The sequence below is a fragment of the Lissotriton helveticus genome, chromosome 3_1 (assembly GCF_964261635.1).
Source record: "Lissotriton helveticus chromosome 3_1, aLisHel1.1, whole genome shotgun sequence".
NCBI lineage: Eukaryota > Metazoa > Chordata > Amphibia > Caudata > Salamandridae > Lissotriton > Lissotriton helveticus.
This window is the reverse complement of record NC_136061.1, coordinates 22,989,445-23,008,842: the sequence shown is the minus strand read 5'-3', so window position 1 is coordinate 23,008,842 and position 19,398 is coordinate 22,989,445. Positions and strand designations below refer to the sequence as shown.

General features: G+C 48.8%; 1 protein-coding gene across 2 annotated transcripts in view; it reads left to right on the top strand.

Moving 5' to 3' along the window:
- Window positions 1-19,398, top strand: part of SLC4A3 (solute carrier family 4 member 3) — a 513,414-nt gene that overhangs the window by 164,261 nt on the left and 329,755 nt on the right. For both annotated transcript variants that reach the window (XM_078679131.1, XM_078679132.1), the window contains exon 5: window positions 14,082-14,233. In XM_078679131.1, the coding sequence (XP_078535257.1) occupies window positions 14,082-14,233 (152 nt within the window). The remainder of the gene's footprint in view (window positions 1-14,081; window positions 14,234-19,398) is intronic.

Below are 19,398 nucleotides of genomic sequence, written 5' to 3'. Positions count from 1 at the left end.
ATTTGTAGCTACTCTAGAGACATTAGCTACCCTCTAGCATGTTCACAAGTATTTTATGATTTTGTGATGAAATGGCCTCGAATTTTTTCTTCTGTATTAAGAGCCATTTCATGTGTAATTTACGCATTTCGTTCATGCTGATTTCAAAATATGCGTGTTAGATTTTGCATTATCATACTGCTTGAGTGCATATAGTAACTATACTCAACTTTTCGTGTATTTCGCATTTCCAATTTTCAAAATGCATATGATTGTATTTTGGGGTGGTTCGGTATACACATGCACTACTAGTTTTGTTTACTATGCCTAGATTTGTAAATATAGACATAGATTACGTGGAGTGGGTGTGATGTATTTACTATGGGTACTGTATCGATCCCCCTATTTCTGACCCTTGTCTGGTTAATAATTAACTAGCAGCCATTCAACGGCACAAAAACCCGTTATCTGATTAGCCATACAACGGCACAGAAGCCCGTTATCTGATTAGGTCATAGTGCATGCCATCTCATTAGGCAAGCACTATTTCTCCAGCCCCCTAATAGGCATACGGAGTTCTCAAAACAAATCAAACCTACAGCGACCTGGGAAATCCCTGCAGCCATTGTTTTGATTTAGCCGAGAACTTCAGTAAAGAATGTGCGAACGACCAGTTCTTATGACATCCTTATTGACGTATTTATGTCCATCCTTACGTCAATCTCGGCACCTTTCAGGTATAAATAATACCGACATTGCCTTAAGCAAGCACACGGTGGTGGTGACAAGATTGGAGCAGCGAGACTTGCCGAGGAGCCCAGTTGACAGCAGAGCCCACAGACGCTGCTCCTCCCTTTTGACGCGTTGAGAGAGAGACGCTGCCTTTTCTCCTGCCGAGAAATCCAGCCCGGCGCTTACAGCCGCCCTCTCAGGCAGCTGGGATATCAAGCCCTGAGATAGAGATACCAGCCCTCCAGCCTTCTAAATCCCAGGTACAGAACTGAATAACCCCTTGCAGAGAATTCTTGAAGCAGACCCTTGGCAAAGCAAACTTAACTTAAACTGCTACTTATCTACTCCCTCCCACGTATTAGGCTTAGGTCAGGTACACTGGGGTAGGTGTAGTTAGAAGCACCAGTTGAGTACGATTAGTCAATGTATATATGTATGTATCTATTTTATCCATTTTAAAGTATCATATGGCTAAGAAACCATATCAATGCTTTTACAGTATTATTTTATAATTCTGCTTTTACTGTATGCACTTTACTTACCTATAAGTATTACCATAATAGCGATTCATTTCTCTTGTACGAGAAAAGAGACTGATCAATTAATAACACCTTTTTATTGAACACGCCCGTCTCTTCCTTTTCTCTACAAACTGGTGAAACTAAGAATGCACGTACTGACTGAGTAAAATAAGTTGTCTTTTGTTTTCACACGACTCTAGAGATATACTCTTGATTAGGGGAGAGCAAAGTTGTCATGTTCTATGGTTGTCAGAAATTAAATCCCTTCTTGTCTATCCAGGGAGGTTAAACTCCTCCTTGTCTATTCGAGAAAGTTTCTAGTGAACTCTGAGCTAGCTGGAAAACAAATAACTTTAAGTCTAATATCGTCAGTAGAAGACCTAGTTAACCTCAGCCCTACGTCTATACTATTGAAGGTATTATTCCAATGCGCAGAGCCTATTGGGATAATAGGAACTACACTACAGTTTAGTATATGGTCTGAGTGGCCCCTCGCCCTCATCCATAATTGTGCAACTTTGTATGTTATACTGTGCTTTTGATTTAACGCTTGTGCCCCTTTATTCATAAAGAGTACTGGGGATTATTTTGAGTAATAAATACATATATTTTTATAATATATACTTGTGTGGTGTCCTTTCATTTGATACTACAGGATTGTGATTGGTAAAACAGCTCGCTTAACACGCCCTCTTGAGTTAAGCCTTTAAGGCTGCTTAGTCTATGCTACCATTAAGATAGCTTGTCTACAAGGTTGACTTACAACCAGACACCATAAGGGGTTATTTGGACTGATACAAGGTGGTTCCAGAATTGGAAACATCATATACCAGGCCAACTTCTCACATTGGTGAGCAGCGGTGCGGATTTGAGCTTGCTGTTGTTTTACCATTGCAATCTTTTTATCAAATTGAAAGATCACATCAAGTACCTTAGGTACATATAAATAAAAAGCTTAGCATAGTAAGTTCTACTGAACTTAGTAGTTGTAGAGAAGAGGGATTAGCACACCCTGACTACAACTCACTAGCAAGGTACAGTAGGAAAACACTTAGTGTAGGTACGTGCATCACTTACACCACACTAGAGTCATGTCTGGCACAGGTGAAGTTCCAAGCTCTCTACCTGTGACAGTTGACCTTACCAAGGCAACTTCCAGTTATGACAAACTTAGCCACAAAGACTTGTGTGCCTTGTGCATATCAAGAGGGCTAAAAAGGGGCAGAGGTCCCACCATTCCTACCCTGATAGCCATTCTAGAACAGGATGACTTAGCTAAGGCGAGTGCAGCTCCCCTAGACTTAGGAGATGGAGAGAACCCCCCTGTAACTGAGCCCACTCCAGAGGAGGAAGAAGAAGAGGAAGAGGAGGAGGAGGAGGAGGACTCAGATGTAGAGGATCCTGAGAATGAGGATCAGAGGGGTAGCCAGGTTATAGTTGCCAGGCTTAACCAGGCCAACTTAGACCTACTGGGGAATGGAGAGGGCCAGCACCTCCCCAGATCCCATAACATCATTCTCCCAGGCAACAGAAGAGTGAGATCTCCATCAGGGGACTCTCATATTTCTAGTGCCTCAAGAGAATCTCAGAGAGGAATGACTTCCTCTCAGAAGATAGCGCATAGGGCCAGAATGAGGGCTGTCAAACTCCAGATAGAGAGGGAGGAGGTAGCCCTGGCTCAAGCTAGACTTGCCTTGGCAAGAGAACGAAAGTTGTGTGGCTTAGATGCCACTGGTGGCAGCAATATTCCTAGAGAGAAAGACAGGAGCTATAATAATAGAAACCTGACAAAAATTGTGCCTCCTACAAGGAAGGGGGTGACATCCACAAGTGGATAACTGCTCTTGAGAGAGCCTTCATGGTACAGCAGGTTCCTCAGGAACAGTGGGCAGCAATTTTATGGTATTCCTTTTCTGAGAAAGGGAGCGATAAGCTCCTCACAGTTAGACCTGAGGATGCCAAAAACTACTCTGTCCTGAAGAGTGCTCTTATTGAAGGGTTTGGCCTAACTACTGAGCAATACAGGTTGTTGTTCAGAGACACCCAAAAAGCACAGACTCAGGACTGGACTGATTTTGTTGATTGTGCCACTAAGGCTCTGGAGGGTTGGCTGCAGGGAAGTAAAGTCTCAGACTATACAGGATTGTACAATCTTATAATGAGAGAGCAGATCCTTAATAACTGCCAGAACCAGCTGTTGCATCAATACCTTATTGACTCTGATCTGACCTCTCCCCAAGAATTGGGAAAGAAGGCAGACAAATGGGTCAGAACAAGGATTAAGCAGAAACCCCAGAACCAAGGTGGTGACCAGAAGAAAACAGACCAGGAGGGTGGGAATCAGAAAGATAAAGAAAAGGACCAGAAGTCTTCAGGCCCCCAAACTAGTAATAAGGAGGGTCGTTCCCAGAATGGAAACAAGAAAAAGAAGAACGATGGCCCAAAGAAACCTTGGTGTAATACCTGCAAATCAGTTTCACACTGGGGCAGTGAATGTACCAAGAAAAATCCAGTCCCCACCACTGCAGCTCCTAAAGCACCTGCACCCCCTAGTTCAGTTAGCAGTGGTGGAACACAGCCAAAGGGTGTAGTAGGGTTAACCCTGGGTACTGAGGTAGGATCTGGCCTAGTCAGAATCCCTACTCAGGCAGTTCTCCTATATGATGTGGACCTAGCTCTGTCCACTACAGTGAGTCCCAGTAACCTGGGCAAATATAGGCAGACGCCTTTGATAAATGAGAAACTGGCTCAGGCCTACAGGGACACATGTGCCAGTGTCACTATGGTGACACCTGACTTTGTGGACCCTGGACAGATTGTACTAGGTGAAAGTTACCTAGTGACCAATGCAAGCAACTCCACTACTTCGCATAGTGTGGCAGTTGTGAACTTCTCCTGGGGAGGGGTAGATGGCCTAAAGAAAGTTGTTGTGAGTGCAGACCTCCCAGTAGACTGTCTGTTAGGCAATGATCTTGAAAGCTCAGTTTGGTCAGAAGTGGAGTACAGGACTCATGCAGAAATGCTAGGGATTTCAGCACATGTCCTTGCAGTGACAAGGACTCAGGCTAAGAAGTGCCTTCCTGAACCAGTGGTGGATCTTGGAACAATAGACCAACCACAACCCAAGAGAAGGAGCAAGAGGGTTAAGGCTGAGCCTTCCACCTTGCCCCAGGTTGAGGATCAGGTTTCAGAGGAAACTGATTCTGCAGTCCAAGAGGAGACTGTCTCAGAGGAACTGGAGCCTGATCAGGTTGAGTTTCTGGGGACAGGGGGACCGTCAAGGGCAGACCTGGGGCAGGCTCAATTAGATTGCCCTTCACTTGAACCCCTCAGACAGCAAGCTGCTGCTGAGGCTGCTGGGGATGCCCAAGGTACCCATACTGTGTATTGGGATGATGGACTCCTTTACTCAGTGGCTAGAGACCCCAAGCCTGGTACAACCAGGAGGTTGGTCACACCTTTGCAGTTTAGGGGTTTCCTTCTCACCTTGGCCCATGATATTCCCCTTGCAGGACACTTAGGCCAGAACAAGACTTGGGAAAGACTTGTACCACACTTTCACTGGCCTCATATGTCAGAAAATGTCAGGGAGTTTTGTCGCTCCTGTGTCACTTGCCAAGCCAGTGGTAAGTCAGGTGGCACAACAAAGGCCCCCCCTCATACCACTATCTGTGGGGGGGGTACCCTTTGAACGTGTTGGAATAGACATTGTGGGTCCCATGGATCCTCAAACAGCATCTGGGCACAGATTTATACTGGTGGTAGTGGATCATGCCACCAGGTACCCAGAGGCAATTCCCCTAAGGACCACCACAGCACCTGTGGTGGCAAAAGCCCTCATTGCAGTTTTCTCAAGAGTGGGCTTTCCAAAGGAGGTACTATCAGACAGAGGTACAAACTTCATGTCTGGTTACTTAAAAGCAATGTGGAGTAAACTACAAGTTTACCACACCCTATCACCCACAGTGCAATGGGCTTGTGGAGAGATTCAACAAGACCCTCAAGGGAATGATAAAAGGGTTACCAGAGAAGCTCAGGCGGAAATGGGACATCCTTTTACCCTGCTTGCTCTTTGCTTACAGAGAGGTCCCACAGAAGGGGGTTGGCTACATCCCTTTTGAACTTTTGTTTGGCCACCCTGTGAGGGGTCCACTATGTTTGGTGAAGGAAGGATGGGAGTTACCTCTCAAAAAGCCTAAGCTAGATGTTGTGGACTATGTACTTGGTCTCCGCTCCAGGATGGCTGAGTATATGGAGAGAGCATCCAAAAACCTGGAGGCCAGCCAAGAATTGCAGAAAGCTTGGCATGACCAAAAGGCTGTTCTGGTTGAGTTCCAGCCAGGGCAGAAGGTGTGGGTGTTGGAGCCAGTGGCCCCAGCAGCACTCCAGGACAAATGGACTGGACCCTACCCTATCATTGAGAAAAAGGGAGAAGTCACCTATCTGGTTGATTTTGGAACCCCTAGGAGCCCCCACAGGGTGCTCCATGTAAATCGTTTGTAAGCATTTGTGGACAGGGAGGACATGAGCTTGCTCATGGCCACAGATGGGGAACAGGAGGAAGAGAGTGACCCTCTCCCAGACCTGCTTTCCCAGAACCCTGATGATGGTTCAGTTGATGGAGTAGCCTTGGCAGGCAGACTCACTGACCAGCAGCAGATGGACTGCAGACAAGTTTTGCAGGCCCACAGACACTTGTTTTCACTCACACCCAGTCAAACTAACTGGTGCACCCATGAGGTGGACACTGGTGACAGTCTGCCTGTCAAGAAAAAAATCTACAGGCAACCTGACCATGTCAGGGATTGTATAAAGGCTGAGGTGCAAAAGATGTTGGAGCTTGGAGTGATTGAGCCATCAGAGAGCCCATGGGCCAGCCCAGTGGTCCTTGTGCCAAAACCTCATACCCAAGATGGAAAGAGAGAAAGGAGATTTTGTGTGGACTACAGAGGTCTCAATGCTGTCACTAGGACAGATGCACATCCCATTCCAAGAGCAGATGAGCTCATTGACAGATTGGCTTCTGCCAAGTTTCTGAGCACATTTGATTTGACAGCTGGCTACTGGCAGATCAGACTAGCTGAAGAGCCAAAAGCCAAGACAGCATTCTCTACCCCTAGTGGACATTATCAGTTTGTGGTAATGCCCTTTGGTTTGAAGAATGCACCTGCCACTTTCCAAAGGTTGGTGAACCAAGTCCTTGCTGGGTTGGATGACTTTTGTGCAGCATATCTAGATGATATTGCTGTCTTTAGCTCCACCTGGGAGGATCACCTGATCCCCCTGAAGAAAGTTCTAGAGGCCCTGCAAAAGGCAGGCCTGACTATCAAGGCTACCAAGTGCCAGATAGGGCAGAGTAAGGTTGTATACCTGGGCCACCTAGTAGGTGGGGGTCAGGTTCAGCCACTGGAGAGCAAGATCCAGACCATACAGGACTGGGCTCCTCCAGTTACCCAGACACAAGTCAGAGCCTTCTTGGGCCTGACTGGGTATTACAGAAAGTTTGTGAAAAACTATGGGTCCATTGTGACACCATTAAATGACTTGACATCCAAGAAGATGCCAAAAAAGGTTCAGTGGACAGTTAGCTGTCAAAAGGCATTTGATGACCTGAAGAAGGCCATCAATCAATCAATCAATACATTTATAGAGCGCACTACTCACCCGTAGGGTCTCAAGGCGCTAGGAGGGGGGGTGCCTTTACTGCTCGAACAGCCAGGTCTTGAGCTTCTTCCTGAAGGAGAGGTGGTCTTGGGTCAGGCGCAGGTCGAGCGGGAGGGAGTTCCAGGTCTTGGCGGCCAGGTAGGAGAAGGACCTTCCTCCTGTTGTCGCTCTTCGGATGCGGGGGACGGCGGCGAGGGCGTGGCTGGTTGATCTGAGGTGGCGCTTGGGAGCGTAGAAGTTGATTCGGTTGTTGAGGTAGCTCGGGCCTTGGTCGTGTAGGGCTTTGTGTGCGTGGGTGAGGAGGCGGAAGGTGATTCTTTTGTTGACGGGGAGCCAGTGCAGGTCTCTCAGGTGTCCGGAGATGTGGCTGTTTCGTGGGATGTCGAGGATGAGTCTGGCCGAGGCGTTCTGGATCCGCTGGAGTCTCTTCTGGAGCTTGGCGGTGGTTCCGGCGTAGAGGGCGTTGCCGTAGTCCAGTCGGCTGGTGACGAGGGCCTGGGTGACAGTCTTCCTGGTCTCGGTGGGGATCCACCAGAAGATCTTCCGTAGCATGCGCAGGATGTTGAAGCACGACGAGGAGACGGCGTTGACTTGTCTGGTCATGGAGAGGGAGGAGTCCAGGATGAAGCCCAGGTTGCGTGCGTGGTCCGTTGGTTTGGGTGCGGTGCCCAGGGCGGGGGGCCACCAGGAGTCGTCCCAGGCGGAGGGCGAGGAGCCCAGGATGAGGACCTCCGTCTTGTCTGAGTTCAGTTTCAGGCGGCTGGTCGTCATCCACTCGGCTACGTCTCTCATCCCTTCGTGCAGGTTGGCTCTGGCGGCGGCGGGGTCGTTGGTCAGGGAGTGGATCAGTTGGGTGTCGTCGGCGTAGGAGATTATGTTGAGGTTGTGTTGGCGTGCGATGGCCGCGAGGGGGCTCATGTAGACGTTGAAGAGGGTGGGACTCAGCGAGGATCCTTGAGGGACGCCGCAGATGACTTCGGTGGCCTCTGACTTGTACGGTGGTAGGCGGACTCTCTGTGTTCTTCCGTTGAGGAAGGAGGTGATCCATTCCAGTGCCTTCTCCTGGATTCCGATGTGCTCTGCACCTATCCTGAAGAGTCCTGACTACTCCAAACAGTTCATTGTACAGACAGATGCTTCTGAGTTGGGGGTGGGAGCTGTGCTTTCACAACTTAATCAAGATGGTCAAGACCAGCCCATTGCTTTTATTAGCAGAAGGCTGACCCCCCAGGGAGAAACGTTGGTCAGCCATTGAGAGGGAGGCCTTTGATGTGGTTTGGGCCCTGAAGAAGTTGAGGTCCTACTTGTTTGGAACTCACTTCCTAGTTCAGACAGACCATAAGCCCCTCTTGTGGCTAAATCAGATGAAGGGTGAAAATCCCAAACTGCTCAGGTGGTCCATTTCCCTACAGGGGATGGACTTTACAGTGGAGCACCGCCCAGGGACTGACCATGGTAATGCAGATGGTCTCTCCAGGTACTTCCACTTAGAACATGAAGACTTATCCGGTCAAGGTTAGTTTAATGTCCCTGCGTTTGGGTGGGGGGGTTGTGTAGGAGAGTAGGGTCTGCTATCCTATGGTCACCCCAAATTTTTGCTTTTTGCTTCACTGGTTTTCGACTACTGAGGCTGTGGGCCTGCTAATCAGACCCCCAGCCTGCTGTTCTCTCTCTAAATTACTAATACATGTGCTATAGGTACATACCACAATTGGAAATGGACTCCTTGTTAGCCCCTGTACCATGCACTATAGGTGCTCAGGGCATAGGTGCCACCAAGGCCACCAGGGGCTGCAGCATATCTTTTGCCATTCCTGGCTGGTTCTTAAATTGACACAACAGGCTGATCACTCAGCTGGGGTAAGGTGGTGTAATCACCCCTTGCTTAGATATAGTATACCTATATCTAAACCTATATCTGGACACATATAAACCTGTGAGCCACTCCTATGGAAGGCCTCATCAATCCTGGAGGCAGAGTGTGTGGTTTAATGTGAGATGGAGCTCTAGCATGAGCTGAGCCTGTCTGCAGCCGTCGGGAACAAATCCCTAAGCTGTTTCAGGATAATGCCATACCATATATTATTAAGTGCATTATAATCCTCGCGGTTATATAGCAACTTTGGTTTGGCTTTATCAAAACATGTCGTGTAAGGTGTCATACGATTTGGAATACTATCCCCTCGCCAGTTCTGGCAACGGGGATAGCATTCCACCCCTCTAGAGGGAGAAGACATGTTACTTTACTGAAATGCGGTTAATTTCTAAAAGGGCCTCAGATCCACAAAATGGATGCCTCTGCCACAGACACAAGTCTGACCCCCTGAAGCTGACCGAAACTCAGCCAAAGGGGCCTGGACAAAGGGTTTCCTGTCGCAGGGAGGTGTCACACCCCCCCAGACAGGAGATAGTGGATTGTAGCAGGGAGGTTTGAAAGAAACCAGACACTGCATGGCGAGCACAAGGCTGCCCCTTGCATAATCCGGTCAAACCGGTTCTGGGGCACACCAGCCCCAGTCCCAGCGTGGCCTGGATCAAAGGAAAGGGGTGTATCCACCCCCTTCCTGGGTCCCACCCATAGGAGGGGACCTACCGGGTAATCCAGCCCCCCAGATTCAAATAAGAGTGGGAGCAGTGCCGATGCACTTCAGATTATCCTGGTGAAACATAAGAAATGAAACTCTGGACCCTTCGACATCCTACTCAATGTAGAAGACTGAAGAATCTCCCTTGTGGTCAAGGAGTGACCACCCTGTACAAACAGGCACCATCCAGCACCTCGACGTCTGCTTTGTTGCAGTTCCCGCCGGAACTCGAGCGACAGAGATCGACGAGATCAAGCTTGCCTGCCTTCTAACAGCCCGATCCACAGTCCCTGCAAAGCTGAGACCCGTGGAGGCGACCGGAAGCGTGGGGCACGCCGTCTTGAAAAGACCACGAGACGCTGACTGTGCAGCCCACGAGTGACCCTCGAAGCTGTACACCGGGGTTTGAGAAGCCCCAACCCTGAGCCACTCTTGCACCGAAGTTCAGCCCTCCACACTCGACGAGTGCTGCGGGGGGCCCTTCTGCTTCTTTTGGCTCAACGCGTTGGCCCGGTCACTTGCCAGCCAGCTTGTGGCCGCTGTGCCGATGAAACTTGAAATACGACTTGTGATTTTGGTTGCTCCAGATTTGCACCGGCCCTCCTGAAAAGGAGCCCCCACTTTGACCCTCCTGGTCCGAGTGAGAAGCAATCTTCCAGTTCCGCGTGGATTGCTTTTGCCAAGTGTTGTTTGCTCCAATCTTGAAGCCGACAGCGCCGACGGCGAGAGCCTACGTGGGACAGATCATGACCTGCTCCTGGACATCGCAGATGCCCCAGAGCCCACGTGACAGCGGAGAGAAGCTCTTTGACAACCACCTGATTGCGCCCGACATTGCCTGGTTCCGTCCTGGTTCCACCCTGGTCACTGCTGAGTGACCCAGACTCTGTCCCCTCTGCTTTCAGGTACTTTTCGACTTCGATCCACCCTTGGATCCCACCGGACACTTCTCCTTCACAGCGCCTGCAGCCTCTTCAGCTTAAAGCACCAAGAACCAGCGTGTTTGAAACCCGACACTACTTCGACCCTGTGCACCCGCTTCCTGTGGGTGAGGTAACATTGCAACGCCGGTGTTCCCACACTGGTACACACCTCTAGGGTCTGTGTCTTAAGTTTTGTCCCTCTAGGTTCAGCGGAAGTGTCCTTAAACTCTATTTGTGTAACTTTTACGCACCATTGACTAACATTGGTGCATGCGTGCGCTTTCAGCGCTGCACCCGAATCTCGCGGGTTTTTCCCGACTTCAGCATTGCTTGTCCCGACTGCTCCCAGCGATTCCCTAGGCCCTAGGCCTAACCACTGTTCGATTGGTATCTCTTATACCACTTGTTTAGTATATTGTCTGAGTGGCCCCTCGCCGTCATCCATAATTGTGCAACTTTGTATGTTATACTGTGCTTTTGATTTAACGCTTGTGCCCCTTTATTCATAAAGAGTACTGGGGATTATTTTGAGTAATAAATACATATATTTTTATAATATATACTTGTGTGGTGTCCTTTCATTTGATAATATAGGATTGTATGTGGTAAAACAGCTCGCTTAACACGACCTCTTGAGTTAAGCATTTAAGGCTGCTTAGTCTATGCTACCCCTAGGATAGCTTGTCTATAAGGTAGACTTACAACCAGACACCATAAGGGGATATTTGGACTGATACAAGGTGGTTCCAGAATTGGAAACATCATATATCAGGCCAACTTCTCACACTCCTCTAAAGTTGCCCCGCCTCTTGGACTTCACCTATCACTACCGCTCAGTTTGAAATGATGGTGCGCAGTTAAACGCTGCCATTTAGAGGGAATCGTGGTCAAGAGCAAGAACACGGAATGAAGTTGCGAAGGTATGAGATCGAGTGGTTGCAATCTGGCGAGAGAATAGCGGGAACGGGAAGGAGGGGGAAAGAGTAGACATGGGGCAGGGCTCGAGTTGGGGTACCACGCGGGTGGACGGTGTCCCCCCACTTATTTTACCGGGTGGACGCCGCCCTGCCTGCCAAACAGCTGGACTTCATTCTTTGCCCTCTCTGGGCTAAGATCGGAGCTCATAGCACGCTGCTCACGCGCTGGCTTCGCAGATGCAATCGCATCTAAGGGGTGAGCGAGGGGAGGCAATGAGCCCGATGGGGCAAGCCACCTTTCGTGACGTCACTTCCTGTTGTGACGTCACTTCCGGTGACAGGGTACCCCCAGTTCTTTTTTTAGGACTTGTGCCCTGAATAGGGGTGAAACATTGGAGATGTTATGCAAGGTTAAGGAAGGTTAAAAGCACGGGGTAAAGAGGTTGGTTAGAGTATTTCTCAAGTTCAATTACGGCAGCATTTGAGCTCCGGGTTTAGAGGGAAAGCGCAATATATGGGTCGACCTCAAACACAGTCCGGTTCTTTTCCATTAAAATGTAACAGCAACGTTCTTTTATTTTGTAGTGAACCCCTGAGGAAGGGCTATTTATAGCCCGAAATGCATTTGGTAACATAATAACTTGCAATTCAGGATGTTTTATGTTTTTTGGCGTGCCCGGAAAAAGGCTTGGATCAGCATATCCGTGGCATGAGAAGTTGTAAAAACATAAGCAAATCACGTGTGGAAAGATGAAATAAAATAAAATGGAATGACATTAAAGTCTTGGAGTAAATGGATTAATTATTGTAGAAACTGGCAAAGAAATTGAAAAAGTGATTGGGAGAATGCGTGACTATCACGACATCAGCTGTGCGCCTGGAGCTGGAGTGAAGTTCTGCTCCACCTCTGACGTTGTTTACTATGACATGAAAAAGGGCAGATCACGTAATCCAGGGAGCACGCATACAGCTCTAATTTTGAAGGATCATTTTAATAAAGGAGTACAATGTTTACCCCCTTCACTGCGGCGGCTATTCCGCCGCAGTGCTAAGGGGGCGGGGCGGAAGAGCGGCGGGCGCATGCTGGTGACGGAACCGCTCCGTCACCAGCGTCGGTTGCGCTGTGCTTATGACGGAGCGGTTCCGTCATGGCCCGCCCTGCTCAATAGAACGCTCAGCGCAGGCGCGGAATCCACGCCTCGCAGGCGTGCCGAGCGGGCCATGACGAAACCGCTCCGTCATCAGCACAGCGCGACCGCGGCTGATGACGGAGCGGTTCCATCATCAGCAGGGAAGGGGTTAAAAAAGTGTGCACAGCAATTTTCGACAGCATGGTAGTACATGACACTATGCCTACTCCGTTGATTTCTTTAGTGGACTAGAGGTATTTCTTCAACCCACCTGGGTACAGCCTCACCTGGAATTATCATGGTGATCGTAATTATTGTTTATTATGGCCTGCTTCTTCTTTCTTTCCAATGTTTGGATGGGCTCCTGGCAGCCCTTCATCCCTGTCTACTTCCCACGGTTTCCTGTACTTTTATTCTGATTGTTCCACACTGTTTATTATCGTTCTGATTTACCGGTTTGCTCAGCTGCAATAATGTAAAGCGCTCTGATAACCTTTTGGGTCATGCTTGCACTATATAAAACTCTAATAAATCAATTATAAAAAATGGCAGGCGATAGAAGTGGTAACACATGGGAGGGAATGTGTGTGGTTATCCTGCAGTCTTTTTCCCCACAAGGAATTACAACACGGTTGTTACAACGACTACGTTGTGATTCCGCATACCATTACCCCGCAAGTCATAACAACGACTTGCGGAGGGGGGCTTTGGATGTTGGAATAGTATTATTTACTATTCCAACTCCAGTCTGTGTCTAACAGTAGGGAAGGTGCTGGATTTTAAATCCAACACCTCCCCCCCCCTCCGCAAGTCGTTGTTCCGACTTGCGGAGTAATGGTATGCGGAATTAAAACGGAATTAAAACGCGGTCATTGTGACAACCTCTCTGTGATTACCTGTCGGGAAAAAGTTTTGTGGTAAACGTTGTTTACCGGTTGGAGGTGATGTGGTGATGTTATAAGACAGGTGTCCTATACATTAGATGATACAGCAATGGTAAAGGATGGTATTTGAGACAGCGGGTGATGGTAGAGTAAGGCAGGAGTTGAAGGCAGTTAATATGATGAGGATGATTCTGATAAGTGATGAGTGACCTATACATTAGATTAAACAGTGATGGTAAATGGTGATAGATGGTACGTGATACGGTAAATTACGAGAGTGGTAGACGATACGTGATATGGTAAATGACAAGAGTGGTAGACGGTACCCTATATAGTGGTGGAGAGTGACATAGGAGAGGTTGTGGAAGGTAGTTGATAAGATGACAATGATGATAGGTGATGAGTGTCATGGACAGTAGGTGAAACAGTGATGGTAAAGGATGGTAGTTGAGATAGGATGTGATGGTAGAGAATGGCAGGACAGTTCTTTGAAGGCAGTTGATGTGAGAGTGGACGATGCCAGTGATAGTTATTATAGGAAGTGAAAGAAGTTAGATGACGTTGAATGACAGAGACTCTCAGTGACTGACAGACGCTGATTCTGTGATTGGTAAAGGATGGTATGGGCTGGTGCACAATATTGGTGATAGACGATGAATGTGGTAAACAACAGGGGTGGTGTTTAGACAGACGTCCCTTCCTCTTTGTGCTTGAGTAGAGTCTGACAATCCTGGTTCCTCTTCCAGGTCACCGTTTTGAAGACAACCCTGGAATGAGGAGACACTTGGTGAAGAAGCCGTCCAGGAGTCAGATCACCACCGCCAGCAAGAAAATGTTGGTGACGACATCGCTGAAGAAGAAAAAGAAGAAAAAGAAGCTGGATAGAAGACCTCATGAGGTACCCTCTATCTGACCCTCACCCATGGTTGTAGGGGATTGCAGCCTCTCTCCTGGTTCCTAGAACCAAGCAAGGGGCAAAGGCGGATCCTGGACAGAGTCTAGCAGATGGTGTAAGGTTAGGGGTGCAGAGCTTGACTCCTCAGTGGAGCTGGTGATGAGCAGCTGAGCAGACGGACGATTGAGTAATGTCTCGCAATGGGCAGGCGAGTGGAACAGCGCAGGGCTGGCTGAGTGGGCGGAACGAGGCTGCTCCATGACCAGTGCGGCGCTGGAGTATCCTGGTCAAAATATCGTCTGACATGAATATCACCTCCTAAATATTCTTTACAAAAATATTGTCTCCTGTGAGTTAATATAGAAAATCAACACCCACTGGATTGAGATTTCCGGCCCTGTCTTATTGGAATTTTATTCAGTAAATTTCACACTTTTTATCAAACTTTTTGTACCCCACTGTGTGATTGGACCACAGACGATATCCAAATAGACAGTTTCGCTGAAAAGGTTCCATTCATGACGTCATATTCATCAGTCCAGCAATCGCGAGACTTCATCCTCAATGAAGTAATCATGAAACTTCAGCCAGCACTTGTTTTTCAACTTTCTGTCCCTTTTCCAAGACTGCCAAAAATGTTGGGGTCGGTCACTCGCAATTCATCAAATCAATTTCCTTTATCACTCGTACTACAGGGTCCAAGATCTATTAAGGAGTCCAGTCGCAGCCGGCATGACTCGCAGGTGTGGGGCTGGGGGGGGGCACATGGCAAGGGGGTCCCGCAGCGAGCAGGTCGCACGCGGGCAGGGGTTTAATTTTAATTACATTAAAAAAAATACCATACCTTAGCCGGCCTGACCCGGCTGCAATGGCAGTGTTGTGATTGGTGGGAATGGCACCCAGCCAGGCACCTATGAGGAGGCCTACATGGAAAAAATGGCAGAGTGCGCATGACTGGGTTTGGTCGGCCCCAGAGGGCTGACCAAACAGTCAGGGCCCGCAACATTGGGCTTGCCACTCTTCCCCTGCCCTGTTGAAGGACCGCCCCCCCCCCAACCAAACCCTTCTGCTTTCTCGCAGCGCGAGAAGCAGTAACATAAAATAGTATTTATACCTTTTTATGTTACTGCTTCTCACACTGCGAGAAAGCAGTGCGGCGACGCTCCTCCACCCACAGACTTACAGATCAGACAGAGATCCCCCAGAACTGGACGGTGGATGGATCTCTGTGTGTGAGAAGGCAAGGCACATGCCTAAAACTAAAACATAACCAGGGGATATATTTACAAGTACTGACTCATCGTCATGGATCCATAAGATTTCTTGCACCTGCTGCAAATGCCCTAAATCAGCATCAGTGTGCTGTATTCACAATATTGTGCTTACTTTGTTCAACCTAAGTTGGGTGGGTATGCCCAGATGTGGGTCCCTTGCGCACTCTGCCACTGGATTCAAGATAGCCTTGCTGATGAGGGGTGTTACTCCAAAACCGGTCCCAGGATGCTTGTTTCCGGTCCAGGGAAGGCATGGCTTGGCAGTTTGGGCTGGACTGTTCCCATTGAGCGCAGGGTGAATACTGATTTGCAAATAGCTGGGTCTGAACTGGGGTGGCGAAGTGAGCTAAAGAACGATGATGGATTAAACCCATATCTGTGTCTGGGGGTGAGTGTCTGAAAAGTTTCAGCACCCTGTCCAACATCTCCTTGTGTTTCCTTTACAATATTGTGCTGCATGGGGCAAGAAATCACGGATATGTCAGAATTTGCTGGAGTAGGTCAAAAGACTGACGCAACTCCAGCAATGCATCAGAACACAGAGGCGACTGACATGTTAACAGTACTGCGTCAATCCTTACGCCTAGTTTGAGAAGGCCTAGGGATTTTGACACAGTCAAGTCATAGAGTGATGCAGTGAAAAGTTGTAAATTTCAATGTGTCAGTTCTATGTGGCTTTTAACGTGGGAACGCCTACCCTGCATACATTTTACCTGGTGCAGGTATGATATGATGCAAGCCTCTACAAACGGATGCATTGGGTCCAATGCTTCAGTTTGTAAACATGGTGCAGTAAAACAAGCAATGAATAGTAATACAATATGTATATACCCGTATGTCAACAGGAATGACCTATTTCTGACATGAAATAGCTTGAGTCCAGAGATAGGTACTTCCTATGGCAATGTTAGCGTGAACAAGAAAACGTGGCTAATGAAGTCACAGTTACACTAACGTAGGAAATATCTTCGCATTCTGACAAGGAGCTTGCGCCGCCGCTGAGTCATTTCTTTTGCAGCAGCGCTGGTGCTTTATTTGCTCCATGTTGAAGAGGAGCTTGCCCGACGCTGCGTCGTTTCTTTTGAAGCAGCACTGGTGCTTTCTTTGCTCCATGTTGACGAGGTTGCGCCGCCGCTGCATCGTTTCTTTTGAAGCAGCGCTGGTGCTTTCTTTGCTCCATGTTGACGAGGTTGCGCCGCCGCTGCGTCGTTTCTTTTGAAGCAGCACTGGTGCTTTCTTTGCTCCATATTGAAGAAGAGCTTGCGCCGCCGCTGCGTCGTTTCTTTTAAAGCAGCTGTGGTGCTTTCTTTGCTCCATATTGAAGAGGTTGCGCCACTGCAGCGTCGTTTCTTTTGAAGCAGCACTGGTGCTTTCTTTGCTCCATATTGATGAGGAGCTTATGCCGCCGCTGCGTCGTTTCTTTTGAAGCAGCGCTGGTGCTTTCTTTGCTCCATATTGAAGAGGAGCTTGCCCGACGCTGCGTCGTTTCTTTTAAAGCAGCTCTGGTGCTTTCTTTGCTCCATATTGAAGAGGTTGCGCCACTGCAGCGTCGTTTCTTTTGAAGCAGCGCTGGTGCTTTCTTTGCTCCATATTGATGAGGAGCTTATGCCGCCGCTGCGTCGTTTCTTTTGAAGCAGCGCTGGTGCTTTCTTTGCTCCATATTGAAGAGGAGCTTGCCCGACGCTGCGTCGTTTCTTTTAAAGCAGCTCTGGTGCTTTCTTTGCTCCATATTGAAGAGGTTGCGCCACTGCAGCGTCGTTTCTTTTGAAGCAGCGCTGGTGCTTTCTTTGCTCCATATTGATGAGGAGCTTATGCCGCCGCTGCGTCGTTTCTTTTGAAGCAGCGCTGGTGCTTTCTTTGCTCCATGTTGACGAGGTTGCGCCGCCGCTGCGTCGTTTCTTTTAAAGCAGCTGTGGTGCTTTCTTTGCTCCATGTTGACGAGGTTGCGCCGCCGCTGCATCGTTTCTTTTGAAGCAGCGCTGGTGCTTTCTTTGCTCCATGTTGACGAGGTTGCGCCGCCGCTGCGTCGTTTCTTTTGAAGCAGCACTGGTGCTTTCTTTGCTCCATATTGAAGAAGAGCTTGCGCCGCCGCTGCGTCGTTTCTTTTAAAGCAGCTGTGGTGCTTTCTTTGCTCCATATTGAAGAGGTTGCGCCACTGCAGCGTCGTTTCTTTTGAAGCAGCACTGGTGCTTTCTTTGCTCCATATTGATGAGGAGCTTATGCCGCCGCTGCGTCGTTTCTTTTGAAGCAGCGCTGGTGCTTTCTTTGCTCCATATTGAAGAGGAGCTTGCCCGACGCTGCGTCGTTTCTTTTAAAGCAGCTCTGGTGCTTTCTTTGCTCCATATTGAAGAGGTTGCGCCACTGCAGCGTCGTTTCTTTTGAAGCAGCGCTGGTGCTTTCTTTGCTCCATATTGAAGAAGAGCTTGCGCTGCCGCTGCGTTGTTTCTTTTGAAGCAGCGCTGGTGCTTTCTTTGCTCCATGTTGACGAGGTTGCGCCGCCGCTGCTTCGTTTCTTTTGAAGCAGCACTGGTGCTTTCTTTCCTCCATATTGACGAGGAGCTTGCGACGACGCCGCTATCTTTCTTTTGAAGCAGCGCTGGTGCTTTCTTTGCTCCATATTGAAGAAGAGCTTGCGCTGCCGCTGCGTTGTTTCTTTTGAAGCAGCGCTGGTGCTTTCTTTGCTCCATATTGAAGAGGAGCTTGCGCTGCCGCTGCGTTGTTTCTTTTGAAGCAGCACTGGTGCTTTCTTTGCTCCATGTTGACGAGGTTGCGCCGCCGCTGCATCGTTTCTTTTGAAGCAGCGCTGGTGCTTTCTTTGCTCCATGTTGACGAGGTTGCGCCGCCGCTGCGTCGTTTCTTTTGAAGCAGCACTGGTGCTTTCTTTGCTCCATATTGAAGAAGAGCTTGCGCCGCCGCTGCGTCGTTTCTTTTAAAGCAGCTGTGGTGCTTTCTTTGCTCCATATTGAAGAGGTTGCGCCACTGCAGCGTCGTTTCTTTTGAAGCAGCACTGGTGCTTTCTTTGCTCCATATTGATGAGGAGCTTATGCCGCCGCTGCGTCGTTTCTTTTGAAGCAGCGCTGGTGCTTTCTTTGCTCCATATTGAAGAGGAGCTTGCCCGACGCTGCGTCGTTTCTTTTAAAGCAGCTCTGGTGCTTTCTTTGCTCCATATTGAAGAGGTTGCGCCACTGCAGCGTCGTTTCTTTTGAAGCAGCGCTGGTGCTTTCTTTGCTCCATATTGATGAGGAGCTTATGCCGCCGCTGCGTCGTTTCTTTTGAAGCAGCGCTGGTGCTTTCTTTGCTCCATATTGAAGAGGAGCTTGCCCGACGCTGCGTCGTTTCTTTTAAAGCAGCTCTGGTGCTTTCTTTGCTCCATATTGAAGAGGTTGCGCCACTGCAGCGTCGTTTCTTTTGAAGCAGCGCTGGTGCTTTCTTTGCTCCATATTGATGAGGAGCTTATGCCGCCGCTGCGTCGTTTCTTTTGAAGCAGCGCTGGTGCTTTCTTTGCTCCATGTTGACGAGGTTGCGCCGCCGCTGCGTCGTTTCTTTTAAAGCAGCTGTGGTGCTTTCTTTGCTCCATGTTGACGAGGTTGCGCCGCCGCTGCATCGTTTCTTTTGAAGCAGCGCTGGTGCTTTCTTTGCTCCATGTTGACGAGGTTGCGCCGCCGCTGCGTCGTTTCTTTTGAAGCAGCACTGGTGCTTTCTTTGCTCCATATTGAAGAAGAGCTTGCGCCGCCGCTGCGTCGTTTCTTTTAAAGCAGCTGTGGTGCTTTCTTTGCTCCATATTGAAGAGGTTGCGCCACTGCAGCGTCGTTTCTTTTGAAGCAGCACTGGTGCTTTCTTTGCTCCATATTGATGAGGAGCTTATGCCGCCGCTGCGTCGTTTCTTTTGAAGCA